The 26,095-nt window shown below is 39.3% G+C and overlaps 1 protein-coding gene across 4 annotated transcripts in view; it reads left to right on the top strand.

Annotated features, from left to right (window-relative positions):
* ncoa3 (nuclear receptor coactivator 3) overlaps positions 1 to 26,095 on the top strand; it is a 340,425-nt gene that overhangs the window by 157,259 nt on the left and 157,071 nt on the right. For all 4 annotated transcript variants that reach the window (XM_028811623.2, XM_051932914.1, XM_028811621.2 and 1 more), the window contains 2 exons: positions 8,082 to 8,186; positions 8,274 to 8,434. In XM_028811623.2, the coding sequence (XP_028667456.1) occupies positions 8,101 to 8,186; positions 8,274 to 8,434 (247 nt within the window). In that variant the 5' untranslated portion in view covers positions 8,082 to 8,100. The remainder of the gene's footprint in view (positions 1 to 8,081; positions 8,187 to 8,273; positions 8,435 to 26,095) is intronic.

Here is a 26,095-nt window from a genome sequence, read left to right as displayed (position 1 = left end):
AAAAAAAAGGAAAAGAAGGAAAGAAAGAAACAGAGGTTGCAGGAGGAGGCAGGAAGGAGGAGAGAGAGAGAGAGAGAGAGAGAGAGAGTGTAGGCTCGGGCGGCAGCTGTACAGGTAGCTTGGATGTTAGGCCGACACCCGAGGAGTAGCGGTCGCTCCCGCAGAGTTGATTCCGAAGGGCGGGAGTGACCCGAAGATGGATGACTCTCCGCATAAGGCCGCGGACGGCAGCGGGAGTTGAGACTTGGGGTGTGTATTCCCCAGCGTGGACGCCCCGGTCGCTGAGGAACCCAAGTAGCTGTCCGGAAGAGCCTACCGGAGCCATGGGTCGGTGAGTCAATCCAAACAGCTGAAGCAGGCAGAGAGGAGGTCAGCTGCATGTAGGGCGACTCTCCGGTAGAACAGCCCAGATGGGTGTAGCAGGGGAGCCGCCAGGCTAAACGGAAGACATTGGGCTTTTTAATTTTAACATATTGCTTCTTGTGACATTTTACCTCGTGGTTTTTAGAAGAGTTTTTCCTAATGGATTTTAACCTCCACGTTTGTTAATTTGGTTTTTCACTTGCTTTTTATGGAATATTTATTGACTTTTGATTTATTGAACTGTGACTGCACTTTGGACACGTTTTGATTGTGTTTTAATAAAAGCACTTTTGCACTTAAACATCATCCCCTTGCTCAATTGTTTATTGCCTCACTGTCTAGCTCATCGGTGACATTACCGACGGTGTTGGGTTCAAGGGCTCCCTAACAGCCGATGGGAGCATGGAGCGGAACCCGCATCGTCACATTTGGTAGCAGCGGTGGGATGAGCTAGCAGTGGAGACACAAGAGGAGACAGAGCAGCAAGCGGGATTGGTGCCAGACTTTGTAAAGGACCCACGTACCCAAGCCGGAGGAGGACATTTTTAAAGGACAGAGCTTTTTATGGACATTTATTTATTGCTGGTTTTATTTGTCTTTTAAAGTTCTTATTCTTTTAATGTCCTGTTTTAATGAAGGGGGGGCTTGGGTTGGTTTTATTGTGGGGATTAATGGTTTTAGTGCTTTTATTGGTTTTAGTGCAGTGTAGAGTGGCCGAGCTGTGGACCTGGTCTCCAGTTGCATTGGGTTGGTAGTGGCGTGGAGCCTTCCCATGCAACTGGAGTCTTATGGAGGGTGGAATGTGGTGTTATGGGTCCACAGCTCTTCCAACAAAGGCCGTTTTGTTTTAAATAAATAATCGCTGCACTCGCGGCTTAGCGAGGGGGCGTGGTAACAGTAGCGAGCCGCAGGGCGATCTGCGGTGTGGGCGTTTCTCACCTAAGTGCACAGGTGAGAGACTGCCCACATCCGTGATCGTTCCTGTGGCTAATGGGCTGCAGCTGCCATGTCCCCTCCGCATATATAGAGAAGCGCGAGCAGGTTAAAAAAAAAAAGTAGAAGAGAAGGAAAGAAAGAAACGGAGGTTGCAGGAGGAAGCAGGAAGCAGTAGAGAGAGAGAGAGAGAGAGAAAGTCGGTGCGGGAGAGCGAGCGAGTGCAGGCTCGTGCAGCAGCTGTACAGGTAGCTTGGGTGTTAGGCTGACACCCGAGGAGTAGCAGTAGTGGTCGCTCCTGCAGAGTTGATTCCGAAGGGCGGGAGTGACGGGAAGATGAATGACTCTCCGCATAAGGCCGCGGACGGCAGCGGGAGTTAAGACTTGGGGTGTGTATTCCCCATCGTGGGCGCCCCGGTCGCTGAGGAACCCAAGTCGCTGTCTGGAAGAGCCTACCGGAGCCAGGGGTCAGTGAGGCGATCCAAACAGCTGAAGCAGCCAGAGAGAAGGTCAGCTGCATGTAGGGTGACTCTCCGGTAGAACAGCCCAGATGGGTGTAGCAGGGGAGCCGCCAGGCTAAACAGAAGACATCGGGCTTTTTAATTTTAACATATTGCTTCCTGTGCTATTTTACCTCGTGGTTTTTAGAAGAGTTTTTTCTATTGTTTTTAACCTCCACTTCACAACTGTTTTATGGATTATTTATTTATTAAATGAACTGCACAGCACTTTACTTTGAACACTGTTTTTGATTGTCTTTTAATAAAAGCACTTTTGCACTTCTACCATCCCCCTCCTCATTGTTATTGCCTCACTGTCTAGCTCATCGGTGACATTACCGACAGTGTTGGGTTCAAGGGCTCCCTAACAGCCGATGGGAGCATGGAGCAGAACCTGCATCGTCACAGGAACACAGGCAAATTTGTTAATTTTCATGTGCTTAATACATACATTAGGGTTTCTACATGTTCTGGAAAACCTGGAAAGTATTGAAAAATTAACAATCTAAAATCCAGTACTGAAAATGATATTTGTTGGGTGGCATTACACTGTGTCATTGCACTGCTTGGTGCACCTACAACGTTCAGTGGGAGACAGTACCATCTTGATCTCAAAGACAAAGATGCCCTACACTCTCGAATGAAACCGAAAGAGTCAAATTCCTGCTGCTGCAATACCAAGGTGTTAATATTTCATTATAGCTAGTGTTGTATTTAATGATAAATTGAGAAGTTGTCGTTCATGTGTTGTGCTTAATGTGCCTTTGGTGAGATGTTTTTTCCATTAATCCTATACCCAGGTTAGTGATGAAGAACTTGATGAGAATCATTACTGATAAATGGTAAATTTAACCCATGTTTAGAATGGAAAATAAAAATGAAATATTCACATAAGAAAATTAACTTTTTTTTTTTTTTTTGTTACGTACTAACAAAAAAGGTACCAGTATTCCAAATTTGAGCCTGCTAAGTGGTTTAATCTTGCATCAAAATAAATTTGCAGGGTTTCTCCTAGATAACATGGGTCAGTGTTTCTCAACCTCGGTCCTGGGGACCCACTGTGGCTGCAGGTTTTTGTTCCAACCAGCTTCTGTTTTTAATTGGACTCCTGGGCTAATTAAATGAACTGTTAGTTTTCTAATTTCTACATATATAAATAAGTTTGGTTAAAAAGAAATACATGTATATATTAAAATGTACCAAGAAGTTATATGGGAATAATATATTTTTTTCTTTTTAACAATATTTTCATCTTGATTTTCATTCTACTTTTCTAGGTGTTCTAATTGTTTAATTAATCCATTGTTTACTAATTAGTGGATCTGATGCTAAAGTAGTTGCAGCCTTTGCTTATTCAGTGTTGTTTGCCAGCATGTCTGCTCTGCTCATTTTTAATTCTCATTAATAAGATACAACAAAGGGGAAAAACTGAACAGAGAAATTGCAAAATATGATGAAATCAAAACAAGAGAATGAAGTATTTAAATGTATAGCAAAAGCAGAATTATTTCTAAATGTCTTATAAATGTAAAAATCATACTACTGTGCTTTTCTGAAAGCAGAATAAAAGAAAAATAATACCAGCTAATTAATTGAGATCAGTGCTATCAGGTGTTGTCACTGATTAGGAATCTGGTTGGAACAAAAACCTGCAGCCACAGTGGGCCCCCAGGACCGAGGTTGAGAAACACTGACATGGGTACACCTCATATTTTTTTCAGAATTTTTTGAGATTGAATTACGTGGGATATCTGGAAAATCTGTCGGAATGACACATTTCTTTTCTTCTCCCAAATGATACAACTCCTTTGTTTTTGAGAAGTCTGTTTTCAGCATTATAATGGTTTACACAAAGAATATTTTGCTTTATTAAAACAAAAAGTTGTATAAAGAACTGTTAAACCTAGCTATTAGTGACAGAAACTAACCAAATTTAGCAGTGTGCAAATCACCCATTGGTGATAAATTTGGCCCTGACCTAGATTAACCATGTATGATAGGCAGTAGAATATTATCTTAATTATCTTACTTTCTTTATTGTGATTGAACTTGTGGCAAGTGAAGGGAATATTTAATAAGAACATGAACAGCATCTTGAGAAGTTTCCACATGTAAGTCACAGGTGTGGAATGGGAATTTTATTACTTTCTGTACAATATCCTGTCTTTGAGAGTATCCCAACTTTTAGTGCTTTAAAAAGAGTAATTGAATCATAACTTAGCTTCTAATTCCTGTGCTATGGAAACTTTGAAAAAAGCCAAACTAATTATGAATAATAAATTAAAAATAGTTAGTTGTAAACCTAAAGCAATCAAATAGTCAAGGTTAGAAGCAGTTGGACATGGTGACATTTTTGTCATTTGCCTTTACATGGAGGGGTAATTAATATACAGACATCAGTCAATTTACTACATTGTATTTTTATGTAGTACTGAATGATTATTATACAGCATGACAAACAAAAGGTATATTTAAAACCTTCTACTTATAACGGGCATAACATTACGTTCTCATACCTGTTTAATCCAGTAGAATGTACCTTGAAATGGAGCCTATCCCAGTCCTGTCATAATGTAGCAAACAACCCTGCTTGCCAGTAAGTTGTGCCACCCACTTGAGCACAAACATTCAGAGAAAATTACCTGTAGAGTGGTATGTCAATAATTTAGTTAATTATTGTAAATGATCCTGTGAGTCTTACATCACCTAAAGGTCTCAGTGCATTGGAATCTTGTAAGAAACAAACATAAGTAAATATGTAATGCGTGTTAAGTTGAAAAAATGGAAAACACAATGTAGTCGAAATGGAATCAATGCAGTTGTTACAAAAGAAGCAAATTATATAATACATTTCCAAGTAAAAAATTAAAATGCAATCAAGAGGCAAAGCGTATTGTGTTTGATTAGAATTTTTTTAAATTAACCAGTAACTGATAAATCAAGCTACTTGATTAAAAAAATAAATTCCATCAGATACACAAACCAGTGTGTTTCTTCGTGCCAGTCCCAAGCCCGGATAAATGGGGAGGGTTACATCAGGAAGGGAATCCGGTGAAAAATTTTGCCAAATCAATATGCGGACAACAATGCAGATTTCCATACCAGATCGGTCAAGCCCCAGGTGAACAACGATTGCCACCAGTACTGTTAGCCAACAGGATGCTGGCGGAAATTGGGCTACTGTTGGCCGAAGAAGAGGGGGAAGACGTGTCTGGAGGCAGGAAGAGAGGAGAAAAGTAAAGAGTGGAACTGAGGGTAGGAACTGTGAATGTTGGCAGTATGACTGGTAAGGGGAAAGAGTTAGCAGATATGATGGAGAGAAGGAAGGTTGATATATTGTGCGTGCAAGAGACTAAATGGAAGGGGAGTAAGGCCACTTGGATCAGAGGTGGATACAAATTGTTCTATCATGGCGTGGATGGAAGGAGAAATGGGGTAGGAGTTATTCTGAAGGAACAGTATGTCAAGAGTGTTTTGGAGCTGAAAAGAGTGTCAGACAGAGTAATGATTATGAAGCTGGAAATTGGAGGTGTGATGATGAATGTTGTTAGTCCATATGCACTGCAAGTTGGGTGTGCAATGAGTGAGAGAGAAGATTTTTGAAGTGAGTTAGATGAAGTGATGAACTGTGTACTCAAGGGACAGAAAGTGGTGATTGGAACGGATTTCAGTGGGCATGTTGGTGAAGGGAACAGTGGAGACAAGGAGATGATGTGTAGATATGGTGTCAAGGAGAGGAATGAAGAAGGTCAGAGGATAGTGGATTTTGCCAAAAGGATGGACATGGCTGTGGTGAATACGTATTTTAAGAAGAGGGAGGAACATAGGGTTACGTACAAGAGTGGAGGAAGTTGCACACAGGAAGATTACATCCTATGCAGAAGAGTTGATCTGAAGGAGATTGAAGACTGCAAAGTGGTGGCAGGGGAAAGTGTAGTTAAGATTGAAAGAGTACTTTGAGAGGCTGATGAATGAAGAGAACAAGAAAGAGAAGAGGTTGGTTGATGTGGAGATGGTGAATCAGGAAATGCAACGGATTAGCAAGGATGAAGTAAGGAAAGCTTTGAAGAGGATGAAAATGGAAAGGCCATTGGTCCAGATGACATACCTATGTAAGCATGGAGGTGTTTAGAAGAGATGGCAGTGGAGTTTTAACCAGATTGTTTAAAGGAATCTTGGAAAGTGAGAGGATGCCTGAGGAGTGGAGAAGAAGTGTACTGGTGCCGATATTTAAGAATAAGGGGGATGTGCAGGACTGCAGTAACTACAGGGGAATAAAATTGATGAGCCATAGCATGAAGTTATGGGAAAGAGTGGTGGAAGCTAGGTTAAGAAGTGAGGTGATGATTAGTGAGCAGCGGTATGGTTTCATGCCAAGAAAGAGCACCACAGATACAATGTTTGCTCTGAGGATGTTGATGGAGAAGTTTAAAGAAGGCATCTTTGTGGACCTGGAGAAAGCATATGACGGTGCCTTGAGAGGAGCTGTGGTATTATATGAAGAAGTTGGGAGTGGCAGAGAAGTACATAAGAGTTGTACAGGATATGTAGGAGGGAAGTGTGACAGTGGAGGTCTGCAGTAAGAGTGATGAATGCATTCAGGTTAGAGGTGGGATTATATCAGGTATCGGCTCTGAGCCCTTTATTTGCGATGGTGATGGACAGGTTGATGGGCGAGATTAGACAGGAGTCCCCGTGGACTATGATGTTTGCTGATGATATTGTGATGTGTGGCAATCGTAGGGACCAGGTTGAGGAGACCCTGGAGAGGTGGAGATATGCTCTAGAGAGGAGAGGAATGAAGGTCAGTAGGAACAAGACAGAATACATGTGTGTAAATGAGAGGGAAGTCAGTGGAATGGTGAGGATGCAGGGAGTAGAGTTGGTGAAGGTGAATGAGTTTAAATACTTGGGATCAACAGTACAGAGTAATGGGGGTTGTGGAAGAGAGGTGAAAAAGAGGGTGGAGGCAGGGTGAAATGGGTGGAGAAGAGTGCCAGGAGTAATTTGTGACAGACTGGTATCTGCAAGAGTGAAAGGGAAGGTCTACAGGACGCTAGTGAGACCGGCTATGTTATATGGGTTGGAGACAGAGCTGGAGGTGGCAGAGTTAAAGATGCTAAGATTTGCATTGGGTGTGACTAGGATGGATAGGATTAGAAATGAGGACATTAGAGGGTCAGCTCATGTTGGACGGTTGGGAGACAAAGTCAGAGAGACAAGATTGCGTTGGTTTGGACATGTGCATAGGAGAGATGCTGGGTATTTTGGGAGGAACAGGAAATAAGGAAGGCCTAAGCGAAGGTTTATGGATGTGGTGAGAGAGGACATGCAGGTGATGGGTGTAACATAGCAAGATGCAGAGGAGAGAAAGATATGGAAGAAGATGATCCGCTGTGGCAACCCCTAACGGGACCAGCCAAAAGAAGTCGTCGTCATCGTCGTCTTCTTCTTCTTCTTCTTCTATTCTTCTTCTATAAGTGAAGCATCAGGTTATGGAGTAAACCACATTCCATGATCAAGGTTGCCAATCGCAGCTTTAAATCCCATCTTAAATGTTTTAATACATTAAGTTGGTCTAACTTGTACTAAAGTTTAGTCCTTGACTAAAGGTACTAACAGGTACTTGTCAAAAATGAAGGAAACTGTCAACAGGACAAAGACTCAAACTAATTTTGTATTTGTTGAAAGTTTGATGGAGTTCACCAGAAGCCAGTTTGAGAGGTCAGTAAGGGTTCTCTTTGCAGTGACCAAAAAAGCAACACTTATGTTATGTTTGCCCTCATCACTTTTTATCATTAATTAATCAATCAAGATATACAGTTACCTTTAATTGATTTTGATTAGTTGACACCTGTTTAAGAAACACTTTGCTTTTGAATTTTAAACTAAAACTAAAGTTATCATTTTCAGTTTGTGCTTATATTAATACTTTAAACCATAGTGAAATGACCCTATGTTAAAAATAAATTTTGAGTAATCTTGCACATGGATCCAGTAATATTATTTAGAGAAATAATGCACTGCATCTTGGGGAATTTACATTTTGATTGGAATGGAAAAAAAAAATTAATTAATGAGAAAGTATATGTTTGAAAATTTTAGAAAGGAATCCTAAAAAGAAAAACAAGATGACCATTGTTGGCTAACTATTGAAAAGTATAGTGTGATCAGGGAACAACTAACACATGAAATTGATTGAAAATATTTTTTTAAGGTGGTATACTATAAATCATCAGACATGTTTCTTACAAGTGTATAATTCATCTGTCTGTTTTCTTGCAGTTGCTGATATGTGCGCAAAATGAGTGGTTTGGGAGAGAACTCCTTGGACCCCTTGAACTCCAGTCGCAAACGCAAGCTGTCCTCCTGTGAAACACAGAGTTTAAGGTCTGTATCAGAATTTCTAATATAGTAGTCTTGCAGAAGATAATTGTTGATGTAACAGAAAAAAAAAAATCCCCTCTGTTCTTTCAGCTGTGAGAAGCGTCGGCGGGAACAGGAAAGCAAGTATATTGAGGAGTTGGCAGAATTGATCTCCGCCAATCTCAGTGATATTGATAATTTCAATGTTAAACCTGACAAGTGTGCAATTTTGAAAGAGACCGTTCGGCAAATTCGACAAATAAAAGAGCAAGGTGAGTCACTTACTCAGTTACTCGTGAAAGATATTACTACTTTTAGGTTAGCTTATTCTTGTACCAAATTCCACTCGGGTTTGTCTCAGATTTTAAGTTTTAAACTAATATTAATTTTAACAGTAGTGCTTTATTAATTACATAATTTTCTTAACCTGCTTTTTATTGTCATGCGAGGATATAGCCTTTTTGATGCAGAATTAGTTGTATAATAAGAAACCAATTCTGGATGGTACTCTGGTCTAACTTGTGTTGATTTTACTGGCCCAGTTTAGAATTACGACAGGTGTTCAATAATTTATCTACCTCGGTAGGAAAGAAGAGTTTTCAAAAAAAAAAAAAAAAAAAAGTTTTATTTTTCAATGTAGCCCCCAATAGCTCCAAACACTGCAGCCACTTTTCCTGCAATGACTTTAACCACTTAGTGGTTGGAACTTTTGTTTGACCTTCAAACCAGGATGTTAGTGCTGCCTTGACGTCTTCATCACTTGAAAACCGCTGTCCACGGAAAGATTTCTTCAAAACGCAGATCAGGAAATAATCTGAAGGAGCCAGGTCAGGACTGTAGGATGGATAGTTCAGCTGCTGGAACTCATTCTCGGATGGTAGCCTGTGATTGACGTGACATGTGATCCAGTGCATTGTCGTGAAGAAGCTTACTTGATTTGCACGTGGACTCTTGTGACATCCTGTCTCTTGACTTGCACTGAGACACAACTGTGCATGAGTAACCTTGAGACATGTCACAACATGCCCTGACTTGTTTCAACACTTTCTTTCATACTCGGGTGATAAATTATTGAATACTGCTTGTAATATTCAAACTAACGTTCACTTTCAAAATGTGGAAAGGAAACAAAATACCCAAAGATGCTTGCCATGACACAGAAGAAACTTGTAAACTTCATATTGACAAATCCTGAGCTTACCCGAGATTTGAACCTAGTACATATTCAGCTGTATATTTTTATTAATGCTCGAGTTTTATTCTCAACATCTTCAGTAAAACAAGGCAGTAGTACGTTTCTAATATAAGATCTAGTTAAAAAAAAAAATTTTTTTAAAGTTTGGAATAAGAATAGATAATACTGGGGTACACTCAGTGGTGTGAAATGGAAGAACAATTTTTATTGTATTTTTATTTTATTTTCATTGTAATCATTCCATACAAACAGATCAATTTATAACCCAACAAATTTGAAGACAAATCAAACCCCACCCCTGAGAAGGAGAGCTTAGCTAAAGGAAAATTGCTTAAGGCTTTTTAATAAGGCAACATTAAACAAAAGAAAGGGAGAAGTAAATATATATGTAAATAAGAGATGGAGAAGGGAGTTAAATGCAGTAATAGTTATTTCTCTTATTCTAAAATATTGATTAAATCCTGCCAGGTTTTGAAAAAATTTTGTACAGATCCTCTAACTGAGAATTTGATTTTTTCCAATTTCAAATAATATAAAACATCGGTTTCCCACTGACTTATAAGAGGAGAATTAGGATTCTTCCAATTTAACAAAATAAGTCTGCGTGCCAAAAATGTAGTGAATGCAATCACCGTTTGCTTGTCCTTCTCCAATTCAAGTCCATCTGGAAGAACACCGAACACAGCTGTTAATGGGTTAGGAGGGATTGTGACACCAAGGCTGTCTGAAAGGCACTTAAAAATTTTTGTCCAAAATGATGTTAGTTTGGTGCAGGCCCAGAACATGTGACCCAGTGAGGCAGGAGCTTGGTTGCAGCGTTCGCAGGTTGGATCCTGCCCCGGAAACATTTTGGACAGTTTTAAGCGAGACAGATGGGCTCGATATATAATTTTTGGTTGAATAATTCTATGCTTTGTGCATATAGAACTCGAGTGAATTCTCTGCTTTGCTACCTTCCACTCCTTTTCTGATATATTGATTAAGAGATCTTCTTCCCAATGTCCTCTTGGATCTTTGAAAGGTAGGGACTCTAATAGGAAGAACAATTTTTATTAAGAGTCTGAAGATTCTGACATTGAGGCCAGTTTTTGCTTGTTTTGAATGTGTGAGAAACACACTTTTTATGGTCCTAATGATGCTGCTCATCATTTTAAAAATACACATAAAACATTGCAAGCAACTAAAACCAGAAGAGCATGCATATTGAGAAAAAGTACATAATATGCATATACAAGTTAAATGTGTTTGTAGAAAATGCAAACTAAATAACTCATTACTGAAAGCAACAGGATAGTGAGAGGCTAGGTTTTGATAATATTAATTCTGTTGATTGGTTAAAGGTATAAGATACACTTAAAAATAATGTGAGCTTTATGTACTGTGCAGTTAAGATGATTCATATTATGAATGATTGCATAATGTTGGTACGTGTCTGATTTTTTATTTTTAAAGCAGCAAGTTTATCTATTGTGAATTACTCACATGATGTAATTTTAAAGAATAACAATAATTTCTTAACAGTTTGGACTTAATCCTTTCTCAGTTTTTATGTTCTAAAACAACAAGAATTTTTAGCAGTGCTTATGAACTTTACTGATCTTTGTCTAGCCACTTGGCATCCTGGGTTTTGGTGCAGGAGTTGATCATTTAAGGTTACCCCTCATTTTAAAATATTGAGGGAAAATAAGAAGTTATAATTTAACTTTTATACCAGATCAGAAGAAGTCCTAATTAAACAGAAGTTTCAGGAGTCATTCCAAAGAGACTAAGTGATTTTTGTCAGTTTTGCTCATAATAAAACTCTATATTCAAGAGTGTCTAGATTTTAGGTTGTTTTCTGTTTAGGAGACTCAACTGCATAAGGAGTAGAGGGCTGCTTGTTGTACCCCTTTTTCTCTATATTTAGTACAAGAGAAAGTATTTTAATGGGGTCTTGATTTGTATTTTCAAGTTTTCTATGAATTAACAAATATTTGTTCTCTGCACAGTCTGTCCGTTTCTGCTCTGATTTTTTTGGCATGGTGGGTGTGTTTGTCTTTCTATTACATTCATAATTTGTGATTGGATCAAGTGATGACCCTTTTCACTTTTTTAATTTCAGAAGACTACAAGTATTCCACACCACAACTTTTTCTTCCTTTTTTAAAATATCAGTTCATTGGAACTTCCATAACTCCTTTTCAAAAAAGTTTCCAAAGAAAGTTCTAGACTTTCATTCACATAATTTATTTTTCTGACACTTTCAAATTTCATTTACCAAGGGGAAAGATTTTGCTGTATATGACATCTACTGATACATCATCAATTTCCGTTTTTTCTCCCACTTAGTTAATGGATGTTTATTTCTAGTTTACTTTTATGTGAGCACTTAGTGTTTTGTTTTTTTTTTTGTTTGTTTTTTTTTTAAATTATAAATTTAGGCTGTAAACATTTGGTGCACCATCCGTAAGACTAATCAAAGTATAGAGAAATCTGAATTACCCTCAGGTCTAGATTTTATGATGTGGAGCAGAGCCTCTTGCTCATTTTAGCCCCCTGGCCTAAGAAAATCACAAGCATAGCAGATTCATAAGGATAGCGCATAGCTAGGTGTCCATTACTGGCTTTACTAGAAAGTATGCTCAAATGCAAAAGAAAAGTAATTATCATATGTTTAATTTTATTTTTGTTGGTTTTATCCCTGAAATGCTGTGCTTCTATTGTCCATTCTCTTAGTTCACACTTCTGTGTTTTCCAGTGCTTTTTTCTGCATTTACAAAATGCAGATAATCCACTGCACACACCACACCACTAAAATCAGTTCTATTCTGTAGCCCTGTCCGTATCACTGTAGAGAAGTCCAATATGTGTTTGCGTGTAGATGTGCAAAAATGTAGCTTTGTGCATTTATTTTCTGCCAGAAACACATGGCTTGGAAAACCCACCTTAGCTGTTTTCTAGCAGCTGCTGTTTCTTGCTTCTTGTCTTTTTGTCCAGTGCATCTTTAGGATTGCAGTTGTCATGAATGCAGAAAGTGACAACGTGGACATCATAGAACTAAAACATTGTTGCATGGCTCAACACAATGAATGCATGTGACAAGTTATTCCAGTGATTATTTGTATGAACCTTTGCATATTTTAAACATGTTCAACACAAGAAAAAAAGGGAATTAAACCTGTGTTAATGTGTATGTTTATGGCATCAGTGGTGTTTAGTTTAGCCCAGCACCTGTTCAAAATATTGGATTTATTTAAAAAATGAGGATAGCAATAATAATGCTCCAAATGAAGACATTTTAAAAGGAAAATTCATTACTGTTGAAGCAAGTATCTGTGCCTCTTCAGCAGGTATGCTGGTAGCTGGTGCACTCTTGCATAGAAGTGCATTTAACATCACTGTGTGATGTTGGTCAAAAATATAATCTGGCATGGCTTTCAGTCACTTATTACATATTTGTATATAATGAAGTTATTTAAGTTATTCATATCCTAAGTAATATATACAATAGCTAGTTATCTATTAAACCAGAGTAAGATTTCTGTGTTCAGTTATCAGTGGAACACTAATGGGAAAATCTAATTTAGCATTGGTTATTTCACATGCTGTGCTGAGCATCCCATTGTGGCCCTCCATTATGGTTTCACAAACTTAGTAGATCACCTGTGTAAACTGTGCTTGCTTTTTACACATATCATTGTTTTCTGTATTGTCCACCTGTTTCCTTAAGAGGGACTAGCTCTCTGGAAATGTGTTCTTTTGAATTGCGGCGTTTTAATTAACCTGAATTTAAATAATTATAAATAAAAAAGGTATTATCCCCACCCATCATGCAATATGACGGTTACAAGATTACACGAGAAGTACAAAGGATAATCTAGCTCACTTTACTGACTGGTTCATGCAGTATTACAGACGGGAAGCTTATGACAGACTCTATCAAGCAATGTGGGGGTCTTGACCAACGCAGTCTATCTTTCGTCGCCACGCTGAAAGGATTTTCACCAGACGGAAGACATAAACTTCCGCCCGGCAGCTTCAAAGTATTGGCCGTAGGTCCATCCTTATATTCTGGTTGCTCCATGTGCAGGCTCCTTCTCTGGATCCAAACAAGGACAGGAAAGGACTCAAACCCCACCTTCAAAAATATAGGAATAGCACAATGCCTACATACAGTTCTCATTCTCCCAACAAGGAAAGATGATAGTGTGCTGACAGAAGACAGAAATATACTAGTCTGTCTTTAGGTTGACTATTCAATTCTCCAGTTGTCTTTGGCTCTCTAGTCCTGTGCTTGGCTCGGCAAATCTAAATGCTGATGCTGAGCCCTGTGAACCATACTTGGTCTGCCTGTATGAATGAGTCCATAACAGTGGGCACAGAGAACAGTGACATTAAACTTAATAACAAAACATATTATAACACCACCAGTTGGTCCTGTTTGTTTTTTCTTATGATATTGCAGCTGACTGGCTATGCTACATTTAGCTGAACTAGATAGACTTTTGAGGTTGTCATTAAAAAAACACTTCAAACACTATAAACTCTGTTCTCAATTATTAGGCAAAGGGTATTCCTCAGCATTCATTTTATTGTTGAACAAATGCAGTGCGCTTGGTAAATCCACAGTTTCGTTTTACATCACACCTGAATGTTTAACAAACGTACAGTGAGTTTTCGCAATTAATAAGCAACTAAATTACAAATAACTTTTTCTCCCAAGTTTTGCAGTAAGTGCAACAAATAAATTGGATAAAATGACATAAAGAAATTAACAAATACCATTTTTGGTCTTTCAGAAATATTCAATGACCAATATAGCCATCATTCTTTTCAATAACTGTGCTCAGTTTCCTCTCCATTGAGTATCAGTTTCTTGATCTGTTCATAATGGAATTTTTCTGAAGCAACAGCCACAATCTCCCAAAGGCTGTTCAAAGATGTGTATTGTGTTCCGTCGTTGAGGCTCACATTTAAGAACAGCCTAGAAGTTCTCAATAGGAGTTGAGTCATACCTGGGAAGGGGTCAGGTCATTATTTGGTGAAATAAGGTGAGGCCTTTTCTGGCTACCTAAGCAGAGGAGTACTTGGATGTATGTGATGGAGCATTGTCCTTAATAAAGATCATACCCTTCTAGAATGCTACTGTTGTCTTGTTATACTATTGGTTGAAGATAGTAACTTCCAGAAACTGGCAGTAGATTTGTGAGTTGTTTTTCAGTTCAGCTTTAATTTGAAAATGTCTACTAGTTCATCCATAATGATAGCAGCCTACACTAGTACCCCTCTTCCACCTTGCTGGCACTTGACTTGAAATGCTGGCCTGTGTTCAGTAGTGTTCCAGCCATGAACTCACCTGTCTATTCCATCAAAAATTATTCTCATTGCATCTGTCCATAAAACCTTTGAAAAAAATCAGTCTTCATTTATTTCTTGGCCCAGTCTTGACACCGCAACATGGTGGCGATTGTGTTTCAGCTTTCTTTATCTTAGCTGTTTTTCTGAGCCCTTGACACCTTGTACTTCAAGACACTCTAGGGAGGCAGCAGTTTTGCAGAATGGTGGCACTGGAGGGTGATGGTTTCCTGGTAGCTTTATGTTTAATTCTTCTCAGATTTTTTGCAGTTAATTTGCACCTCATCTTCTCCTGGAGCTTTTTGGGACCATGCTGACTATTCACAGCAAAATGTTTAATTTGTCAGGTGGTCACACCTTAATAATATAGCATTTTCCAGAGTGTTGCATCCATTTGAAAGTCATTCTTACAATTTTTCACTTTTCAGTGCCAGTTCAATCTTTTTTGACCTAGTTTACTTGAGCTAATGAAGCTTCTTAATAGTTATGTGCGTCCTTATCTAAGGTGTTAATCACTTTAAGCCACGTCCTCCCTCATCCCATGAAAGTTTTACATCTAATAACCATTTAGCCTTGTCTTTTAGAGTTGGAAAATTTACTTGGAAATAATAAGGTCAGAAAGCTGACTTGCCTAATAATTGTGCACCTACTATACAGGATGCAAATTATAACATTTTCACATTCTTCACCTATTTTATAAAATTGATAAGAGTTTTCGTTTGTTTATGAGATGATAAATTTGATAAGTAACAGCACTTGAATGGTTGAGTGTGGTGAAACAGATCAGTCCAGCATACCTTTCCGAAAAACATTTCTCATATGTTCTTTCTCCATCTTTCATGAAATAAGAGAATGTCTGTGACGGTGTGGGTTGGCTCCATGCTACCGAATCCTTCTGGGGGAGCCTCTTGAACCCACCACCGCCAATAACGTACCCGAGAAATGAGCCTAGCAGATGAGGGCACTCACACAAAGTAAGGGGTAGGTGCATAAAATGCTTTTATTAAAACTTTCCAGCAAAATGGTGTTTGAAGTGCAGTGCAAAAATTCAGTAAATAAATAATCCCATAAAAAGTCCAAGTGATAGTAGAGATTAAAAACAAGCCATAAATTAAGCCATTAAAATGAGGTTATAACACACTGCAGGACGCTGTCCTTAAAGTCCCCGGTGCAACCCCATAAAATGGAAGTCTCTTTAGATTAACTCCAAACAGTCCTTGCAGCCAAGGAGGCACCTAATCGGCAGTTCAACCCAACCCATCTGCATTGCTTCTAGGCTTGAGCCCCTGCAGCCGTCTGCTGCCCTGGCGGGACACCACACCGAGCCCCTTACTACCGCTGCCAGGCTCACGACTCTGTAGTTCATGGCTCCACCCACAGGACGCCTCACTGAGCCTTAAGATACTCCTGCAGCTCCCTCTACCTTTCTTCTGGCCGTAAATGGAGTCGCTCCAACCGACCAACGCATCAGTCACTCCAGCTCCCAACTTGCTCAACTGAAGTGGCCTCTTTCAGCCCCCGAGGGCCCGCTGCATGCTCTTCGTAGGGCTCATTTATACTTCACGCTCAGAACACGTACGCGCCCGCATCATGGCCGCCACGTGTTCTGAGCGTTCATTTGATGCGTCCTCTGAGCAGGTCCTCAGAAATTAACGCGACACGTGCGCGAGTTGCAGTACCAGCAAAAAGTCGGGGGGCGCAGTGTGCTAAAAGTTGGAATGTGACGTCAGAGTCTCTGTTTACTATCTACATGTGACAGAAAGCCGCTTTGCGGATCCTACGAGATCGGTGTGCACGCTTTGATATTTGATAAATGGTTCGATATGGTGAAGCAAAATGCCGACATACAAATGTATTCGTGGTGCTTTTATATTCAAGCTTCGCATATTCCCGATCATAATGACACGATACGTTTTAAAATTCTCACATACCGTCTTCTGTGCCATCTTTTTTTTCTAGGGCTTCCTCTGCTCCTAACAGCAGCGAATCGCCAGCAATAGATCGCCACACTGAGCACATTAAATGTATGATATTCCAACTCTCTGCACATTTAGAATCCTTAGATTTATACTTGATATCACTTTCATGATGAAAAGCATTAAAGTATGTATATTACATTTTACAGATAAATTGGTAATTTCATTTAAATAATGAATACTGTTAATAATTACACACATGGGGTGACACAGTGGCAGAGAGTTAGCGCTGCTGTCCTGCAGGGAGTCACGTCGCTGATATTCCCTCCCTGGAGTTTACATGTTTTCCTGCTGGGTTTCCTCAGTGTGCTCCAGTTTCCTTTCAAAGATATGCAGATTTGGGGATTTGGTGCTGCTAAAATGACGCTAGTGTATGTATGTGCTTGTATTCACCTTGCGATGAGCCGAGGCATCTTCCAGGGATTGTTTCTCACTCGTGCCCAATGCTTGCTGGAATGGACACATCCCTGGATTTAATCAATAAATATCCTTTTCAGAGATATTGCGGTAAGGTGTCATCGGAATTTAATGGGTGTTCTAGGCAATTCACAACACAGAGAAGCCGAACATGTTCTCACCGTGATAATATCTCGCACTGCCACCTGGCAGATTCCTCCAGATTTACATAAAGTACGTGCGCAAGTATAAACAGTTCAACGCTTGCATAGCAGGAGTGTCTGCTGCAGCATGCGTCGTATAACTCCGGCCTTAGGGGCTGCCTCCATGCTGAATGCCTTCTCTCCCCTTCCTTTAACCTTCTTTCTTTATCACTTTCTTCCAATCTGTTTTTTTTTCATTCCCTTTCTGTCCTAATAGGGTACGGGTGCGAGGAGCCACTCCTTCCACAGCATTATTGAAGTGCCTGACTGAGCCGACTGCTTCCGCACTTGTATGCGGCATGGTCAGTCAGTTCCACAATTAACCGTGGAGCAAAACACACTCATGCACATCCTGATTGGAGCCTGCACCTTTTCAGGGCATGATTATTTATTTAAAATTGACCACTAATTTCCTAGCTTCTGAACCGCTATACCAACCTGTCCTTGGACCAAATTGGATACATTAGCTACAATTATTGTTCCGCTTCCATTTCTAATTCATTGTCATTTTTTTCACTAATTTCGTTGATAGTAGAAAAATACATATTGGAGCTGATCAGGTCTCCCTATTCTCAGTATCTTCTTCTAACTCCTCATAGTGAATTCACAGACTTTTTATAATTAAGAGGGAGAATTCCTACATTCATATACTTGGTCTTCTCCAAGTTGGAGGTGACTTGTATGGCTCTTGGAGGTGCCAAGAGGACATTTTAATTGTGTGTCCATACCACCTCCACTCGTTACACTTCATCTGGAATAGTAGCAGTTCTGCTCTAAAAACCCCTCATATTGACAAGCTTCTAGCAATATCATAAAATGTGAACCCAGTAACCTTATTCTGAAATCTTATTTAGTCCACTTGGTCAAAACAAAACATATGAAACTTCTTTACCCTGACCTCATGACTGTAGGTGGTGATTGGGATATACACCGACTGGCAAATCAAAAGGTTTATCCCACAAATTATTGTAACTCCCAACCAAGTCTGGTGCAACCTCTGCAGAACTGCTGTTGCTATGACAATATTTGGTCAGTTTCACAGTCATCTTTTCCATGTGGATAAAACTCCAAGGTTACTTAATTTCTGTCACTTAGAGCAGCTGCTCATCATGCCTGAAGAGACTAAACTGTTGTTTTCCAGGAAAGGTTTGTGATCTCTCAGATGCTTCAGACTCGGCTGCAAATTGTTCTTGTGCTTGTCAGAGATCACGGTCTATAGCAGTGTTTTTCTACCGGGGTTCCGTGAGTGGTAGCCAAGGGTTCCGTTGAAAAAGTCCTAAATCTCCGGAAAATGCTGGGACAAAATCCAGCATCCTGGTTTTATGTGGTTATTAATCGTTCTTTAGTCCTTTAGTCAGTTGCTGTTTCTCTTAGTCTATGTCACTGCCTCATTCTCATCTGCCTGACAGGCCGGTTAACTGCCTGCTCATCCGCTCTTATCTCCGCCCCTCTCTTGCTCCCAAAGTTAAATGACGGCCAGAGTACAGTAATCCCTCCTCCATTGCGGGGGTTGCGTTCCAGAGCCACCCGCGAAATAAGAAAATCCGCGTAGTAGAAACCATATGTTTATATGGTTATTTTTATATTGTCATGCTTGGGTCACAGATTTGCGCAGAAACACAGGAGGTTGTAGAGAGACAGGAATGTTATTCAAACACTGCAAACAAACATTTGTCTCTTTTTCAAAAGTTTAAACTGTGCTCCATGACAAGACAGAGATGACAGTTCCATCTCACAATTAAAAGAATGCAAACATATCTTCCTCTTCAAAGGAGTGCGCGTCAGGAGCAGAGACTGTCATAAAGACAGAGGAAAGCAAACAAATCAATAGGGCTGTTTGGCTTTTAAGTATGTGAAGCACCGCGGCACAAAGCTGTTGAAGGCGGCAGCTCACACCCCCTCCGTCAAGAGCACAGAAAGAGAGAGAGAGACAGAGAAAAACAAGCAAGCAAAAATCAATACGTGCCCTTCGAGCTTTTAAATATGCGAAGCACCGTGCAGCATGTCGCTTCAGGAAGCAGCTGCACAGAAGGTAGCAACGTGAAGATAATCTTTCAGCGTTTTTAGACGAGCGTCCTTATCGTCTAGGTGTGCGAACAGTCCCCCTGCTCGATCCCCCTACGTCAGGATCAGAGAAAGTCAGCGCAAGAGTGAGAGAAAAGTAAGTTGGGTAGCTTCTCAGCCATCTGCCAATAGCGTCCCTTGTATGAAATCAACTGGGCAAACCAACTGAGGAATCATGTACCAGAAATTAAAAGACCCATTGTCCGCAGAAATCCGCGAACCAGCAAAAAATCCGCGATATATATTTAAATATGCTTACATATAAAATCCACGATGGAGTGAAGCCGTGAAAGGCGAAGCGCGATATAGCGAGGGATTACTGTACAAGGACGGTGTGCTTTCACTAGCTATAGGTGGCGGTTGTGCGGGGACGGCAGTTTGCGTGGTGCAATAGCAGTTAGGCTTGTTGTTTGCATTAATTTTTGTAAATTATTGTTTTGATTTCGAACATGGAGCGATTTGTTAAGAAGCGTAAATTAGAAGATGCTGCAGCACATGATGATACTCAGGTTCCGTAGCAGTTGATTGAAGCTGCAGCTGCTATCATTAGCACTGCAACCACTCAGCTGCAGTTGCCGAAAAATGCTGCCGGCAATCCGCAACTCAAAGTTCGCCAGTACAGTGACAACTACTTAGCTCTGGGATTCACTTGGACGGGAGACCCTGACTGCCCTTCACCACTGTGTATTGTTTGTGGCGAAAAACTTGCCAATAGTGCCATGGCGCCAGCTAAACTTAAGCGGCATTTAACAACTAGACATCCGGAGGTATCAGACAAAAACACAGAGTACTTTCAGAGGACATTGGCCTTGAATAAGAAGCAAATAGCTGTGTTTGAGAAAAAGTTCAAGATAAGTAAGAAAGCTCAAGAAGCAAGTTATGCTGTGGCGGAGATTGTTGCTAAGAAAATGAAATGACATTTTGAATCATTGATTTTGAATCTGGGTTTGTGTGCTATTCTGACGCCCCACTTGGTCAGGATGCGCGCTGTACCTTCTGACACCTTGTGGTGATAAGGAAGTGAGTGCCAGGTGGGGTGGGGGTTCTGATTTAAGTCAATTGTTTGCTGATTTATTTGGCGTCTCATGTGTAAGCTACAATTAATGAATAATGAACCCACGAACAATTTGCGCACAGTCCTCTTTAATGCCAAAAACAAGAAATCGACAGCAGAAACACGAAACGCAGTTTATAGTATCCCATGCAATTCTTGCTCAGCGGTATACATAGGACAAACTTCAAAAAGAATCTCAACACGTGTACAGGAACATCGCAACGCCGTCAGAAGGGGTAGGGGTTGAAAGCTCAGGAATAAAAACTACTTTATGATACGTGATTTTCTCCCTTTGTGGATCTCCAGCTGCAAAAATATATATATATATATATATATATATATATATATATATATATATATATATTAGCAAAATACCCGCGCTTCGCAGCGGAGAAGTAGTGTGTTAAAGAGGTTATGTAAACATATATATACATAAACATATATACATATATATATACATATACACATCCACATATATATACATATATCAACATATATATACACATACATATACACACATACATATATATATATATATATATATATATATATATATATATATATATATATATATATATATACACACACATGCAGACACATATACATATATATACATATTTGTATATCTACATATATATATATACACATATATACATATACATATTTGTATATCTACATATATATACACATATATACATATATATACATATTTGTATATCTACATACATACACATATCTATCTATATATATATATATATATATATATATATATATATATATTTATAGCTGATTACCCAGTGGATTCGCTCACTGAGTGCAAGAGAAAAAACTAAAATGTATGTATAAAATAAGTTTAATTGCCAAATTTATTTTTTCCACAAATAAAGAGCACTTACAATAACATAGAAATCAATATAAACAACATTAACATCATTATCATTTGAGAATATGAAGTAATATATAAGAAGCACATTGCATATAAAAATAAATTATTAAACATTAAAATGTTCTTCTATAAAATGCTACCGTGGCTATTCGTTTGTCTGTCCAGGATTTTAAATCAGCTGTAGCTCGCAAACCGTTTCACCTATTGACTTGAAATTTGGTACACAGATACTACGTCACGTCTACTATTCGCTTTCCCACACATATGAACACACACATATATATATATATATATATATATATATATATATATACACACATACATATACACACACATACACATATATACATATACATACATAGTGCGTTGCAACACGGGCTGTGATTGTTACATGGGAGGGAGACGACAAATCACAGCTTCCGGGCTTGTGATTGCTGCTTTGACGGATGCCCAGATCCCACAGTATTTCCCCTTAGGAGAGGCGTTAGGCAAGTGTAATTGAATAGCGGTGCTGCAAGTTATTACTCTTTTTATCTTTATTTTATTTTATTGTAGAATCAACTCACAGCTGCGCGCACCAGTGCGTGCGTGGCGGATGCGTACGGCTGACGTTTTCATTGTCTACCACCTTCGCTAATCATTCTTGAGGCAGATTGAAGACTTAAGTGCCAGCTTAACTGAAAAATTAAAGAAAACATACTAAGTTTTAAAAAAAATCAGTTTTAACGGGAAAAGATGCCGACGAAAGAAGAGAAGCAGCGGGACGCTAGGGTGATGAGCTGCTCATTAAGCAGCAAGCGCATCAACCTCTGAGCAAACGAATGGTAAACGTACAGAGAAAGAGGATAAATACTATGAATGGTCATGTCAAGTGTATTGACTCCACGTTATCGTGCAGTGCGCTGTTACTGGTATTTTGATAAAAGAATCTGAATAACATATAAGAAGCGTATAAATTATTAAACAGTAAAACATTAACATTTAAGAAGTAAAGATACATTGAGTACTACTGTAGTGCTTTCGGGTATAGTACATTTTTTGTTTGCCCATTACATGCATAAATGTATACATTTTTTGGTGTACCTACCCAAGAACACGCGACATGACCCGGCAGTTAAAAATTTATCGCTCCAGCAATTTTAACTCTGTTACAAAGTCATCTAATATGGTATTGCAAACGGCAGCGGGAGCGTTTCTATAAACTCAATTTAAACTTACTGTTTACACCGTGCTTTGAAGATGCATAGTATGCGACACGTGTTTCGCCGTAATTGTGGGCTCATCAGGAGTACACAGTCACTGCACTCCCTTACGGGAATCGATCCTCGGACGTAGAGGCGAAGCCCCTAACGTTGTGCCACGGCGTGAGGTTCGTTCATTTGACAGCATGTAGATCGGGGTAATTACATTGCAGGCATTCGTAGTCTGATTCACAATCTGATTGTATGGGTGGTTACCTACCAGGTAACGCTTGTGGTTGGTGAGCAAGTCGGCTAACTTCTGCCACGGTGCCCTCTTTCATTTGCGAGAAGCAGATCATACAATGGTTGAAATAGTTTAATATATATAGCAAAATCACCGCGCTTCGCAGGGGCGAATATGGTATTGCAAAAGGCAGCGTTTCTATAAACTTAATTTAAAGTTACGGTTTATACCGTGCCTTGTTTCATATTCTTTTCCTACCTTATCAATTGTGTAATGTGTTTTTTGAACAGGTTTGATTCATGGAAGTGATCACTCCTGCTGCGTTCAGTCACTTCACGTGAGCCGCTCTCTTGTGTGATGTTGCGTTGTCCACGGGTTTATTTAATGTTAGCTAAGACCCGGCAGTTAAAAGTTTCTCGCTATAGCAATTTTAACTCTGTTACAAAGTGATGCAAACTCTCGTTTATACCTCGTGTCTTCTCATTAAACTTGTATCTCGCGAATATGGCATTGCAAACGGCAGCGGGAGCGTTTCTATAAAGTTAATTTAAGTTTACGGTTTACACCGTGCTTTTTTATACCTCGTGTCTTCTCATTAAACTTGTATCTCGCGAATATGGTATTGCAAACGGCAGCGGGAGCGTTTCTATAAAGTTAATTTAGACTTACGGTTTACACCGTGGTTTTTTATACCTCGTGTCTTATGAAGATGCTTGTATGCGTCACTCACTCGCTTCTTATTGTTTCGCTGCCTTGTCAATTGTGTAATGAATGTTTTCTTCAGCGCTCTTTGGGGCTCCTCCTTCTTTTCTACGTACTGAGTTCACAGTCAGTTCACGTGATTACGTGGGAGGCGTGATGACGCGACACGCAACTCAGTCTCCTACGGCCATCTTGCTGCCTTCCATTACAGTATATGGACAAAAAAGAGGTTCCAGTTATGACCATCACGCGTATAATTTTGAAATTAAACCTGCCTATCTTTTGTAAGTAAGCTGTAAGGAATGAGCCTGCCAAATTTCAGCCTTCCACCTACATGGAAAGTTGGACAATTAGTGATGAGTGAGTCAGTCAGTGAGTGAGTGAGTGAATCAGTCAGTGAGGGCTTTGCCTTTTATTATTATAGATATACTAGCAAAATACCCGCGCTTCGCAGCGGAGAAGTAGTGTGTTAAAGAGGTTATGAAAAAGTAAAGGAAACATTTTAAAAATAATGTAACATGATTGTCAATGTAATTGTGTTTTCATTGTTATGAGTGTTGCTGTCATATATATATACATATACACAAATACACACACATATACAGATATATTATATATACATATACACATATATTTTTTATATATATATTTTTTATATATATATATATATATATATATATATATATACACACATAAATACATACATATACACACATAGATGCACTTACAATAACATAGAAATCAATATAAACAACATTAACATCATTATCATATGAGAATATGAAGTAATATATAAGAAGCACATTTCATATAAATATAAATTATTAAACAGTAAAATCTTCTTCTATAATTTGCTACCGTGGCTTTTCGTTGGTCTGTCCAGGATTTTAAATCACATGTAGCTTGCAAACCGTTTCACGTATTGACTTGAAATGTGGTACACATATAATACGTCACGTCTGCTATCTGCTTTATGGGTGATGAATGTATTACTCTTTTTATGTTTATTTTATTTTAGAATCAACTCCTATCTGCGCACACCAGGGCGGCCGTGGGCAGATGCGTATGGTGTATTCACTCCATGTTATCGTACATTGCACTGTCACTGGTATTTTGATAAAAGAATTTGAACAATATATAAGAAGCGTATAAATTATTAAACAGTAAAACATTAACATTTAAGAAGTAAAGTTACGTTGAGTACTACTGCAGTGCCTTCGGGTATACCTCATTTTTTCTTTGCCCATTACATGCTTAACTGTATACATTTTTTGGTGTACCTACCCGAGAACACGCGACATATAACCGACCGTGGGAGAAGCCTGGATTTTAAACACGCGTTGAGTTCATCTGCTGGTCTCCCTCGTGGAATAACTGGTAATGTTTGACTAAAATCTACAGCGAGTAAAACGACATTACCTCCTTTTTTTTTTTTTTACGATCTCTGAGATCTTGCTTTTTTCGGTTGAAGGCTTCATAAGCTCTTTTATGTTCAATGTTGTAGTTAATAAGTACTAATTATCCCAAACCATCATCTTTGAATGTTGCAAGACTTTCGCCTTGTATGTAGATCGGGGTAATTACATTCATTGCATTCCTAGTCTGAATCACAATGTGATTGTATGGGTGGTTACCTGGCACTGTAGGGTTGCCACCCGTCCTTTAAAATACGGAATCGTTCTGTGTTTGAGAATGAAATTGTGCGTCCCGTTTTGAATCAATACTGGACGGGATTTATCCCGTATTTTTTTATCATTTTTTTTTTTTAAAGCAGCGTCTCATGCAAATCATCCCACACGCATTTTATGAAGATGCCTCCTTTCCTACTTTTGATTGGGTAATACTTGATGTCATCGTTAGTTTGATTGGTGTTTTTAACTGTCCAGTGAGGAGGGCGTGTCTTTTAAGTACAGTCTGCAAAGTGTTGGCACTGAGATGTTGCGTCAGCGCCATAGTTGAAGCCCCTAACGTTGCGGTCAGCAAGTCGGCTAACATCCGCCATGTGCCGTCTTTCAGTTGCGAGAAGCAGATCATAGAATGGTTGAAACTGTTGCCCCTAACGTTGCGCCACGGCGTGTGCTTCGTTTATACCTCGTGTCTTCTCATTAAAGTTTTATCTCGCGAATATGTTATTGCAATCCGCAGCGGGAGCGTTTCTATAAACTTAATTTAAACTTACGTTTTACACCGTGCTTTGTTTCCCTTATGAACATGCTTGTATGCTTAACTCACTCCGTTCTCAATCGTTTAATTAATTTTTTGCTCTTCGCTGTTTGCGGCTGTTCCTCCATTTCCCCCCTACTTCGTTCTTTTATCTCGCGAATATGTTATTGCAATCCTTAACGGGAGCGTTTCAATAAACTGATTGAAAATAGTTTTGCATTTACCTTTTTAGTAAAAGGCGAGCTTTTAAGCCTGAGAAATCACCCCGTAAATGCACACGTTTAATTGCACATGTGTTAATATGTATGCTCACACAGTATTAAAAGACAGTCAAAAATTAACGTCATTTACCTTCGTTCCCACGTGTGACTCGTGCTGTAAATGTCTTCCTTGTTTTTAGTTCACGTGATTACGTAGGAGGCGTGATGATGCGATACGTGACTCCGTCTCCTCCATTACAGTGTATGGACAAAAAATATGTTCCAGTTATGACCATTACGCTTTGAATTTCGAAATGAAACCTGCCTAACTTTTG

The sequence above is a fragment of the Erpetoichthys calabaricus genome, chromosome 10 (assembly GCF_900747795.2).
Source record: "Erpetoichthys calabaricus chromosome 10, fErpCal1.3, whole genome shotgun sequence".
Taxonomy (NCBI): Eukaryota; Metazoa; Chordata; class Cladistia; order Polypteriformes; family Polypteridae; genus Erpetoichthys; species Erpetoichthys calabaricus.
This window is presented reverse-complemented; position numbering and strand designations above follow the sequence as displayed.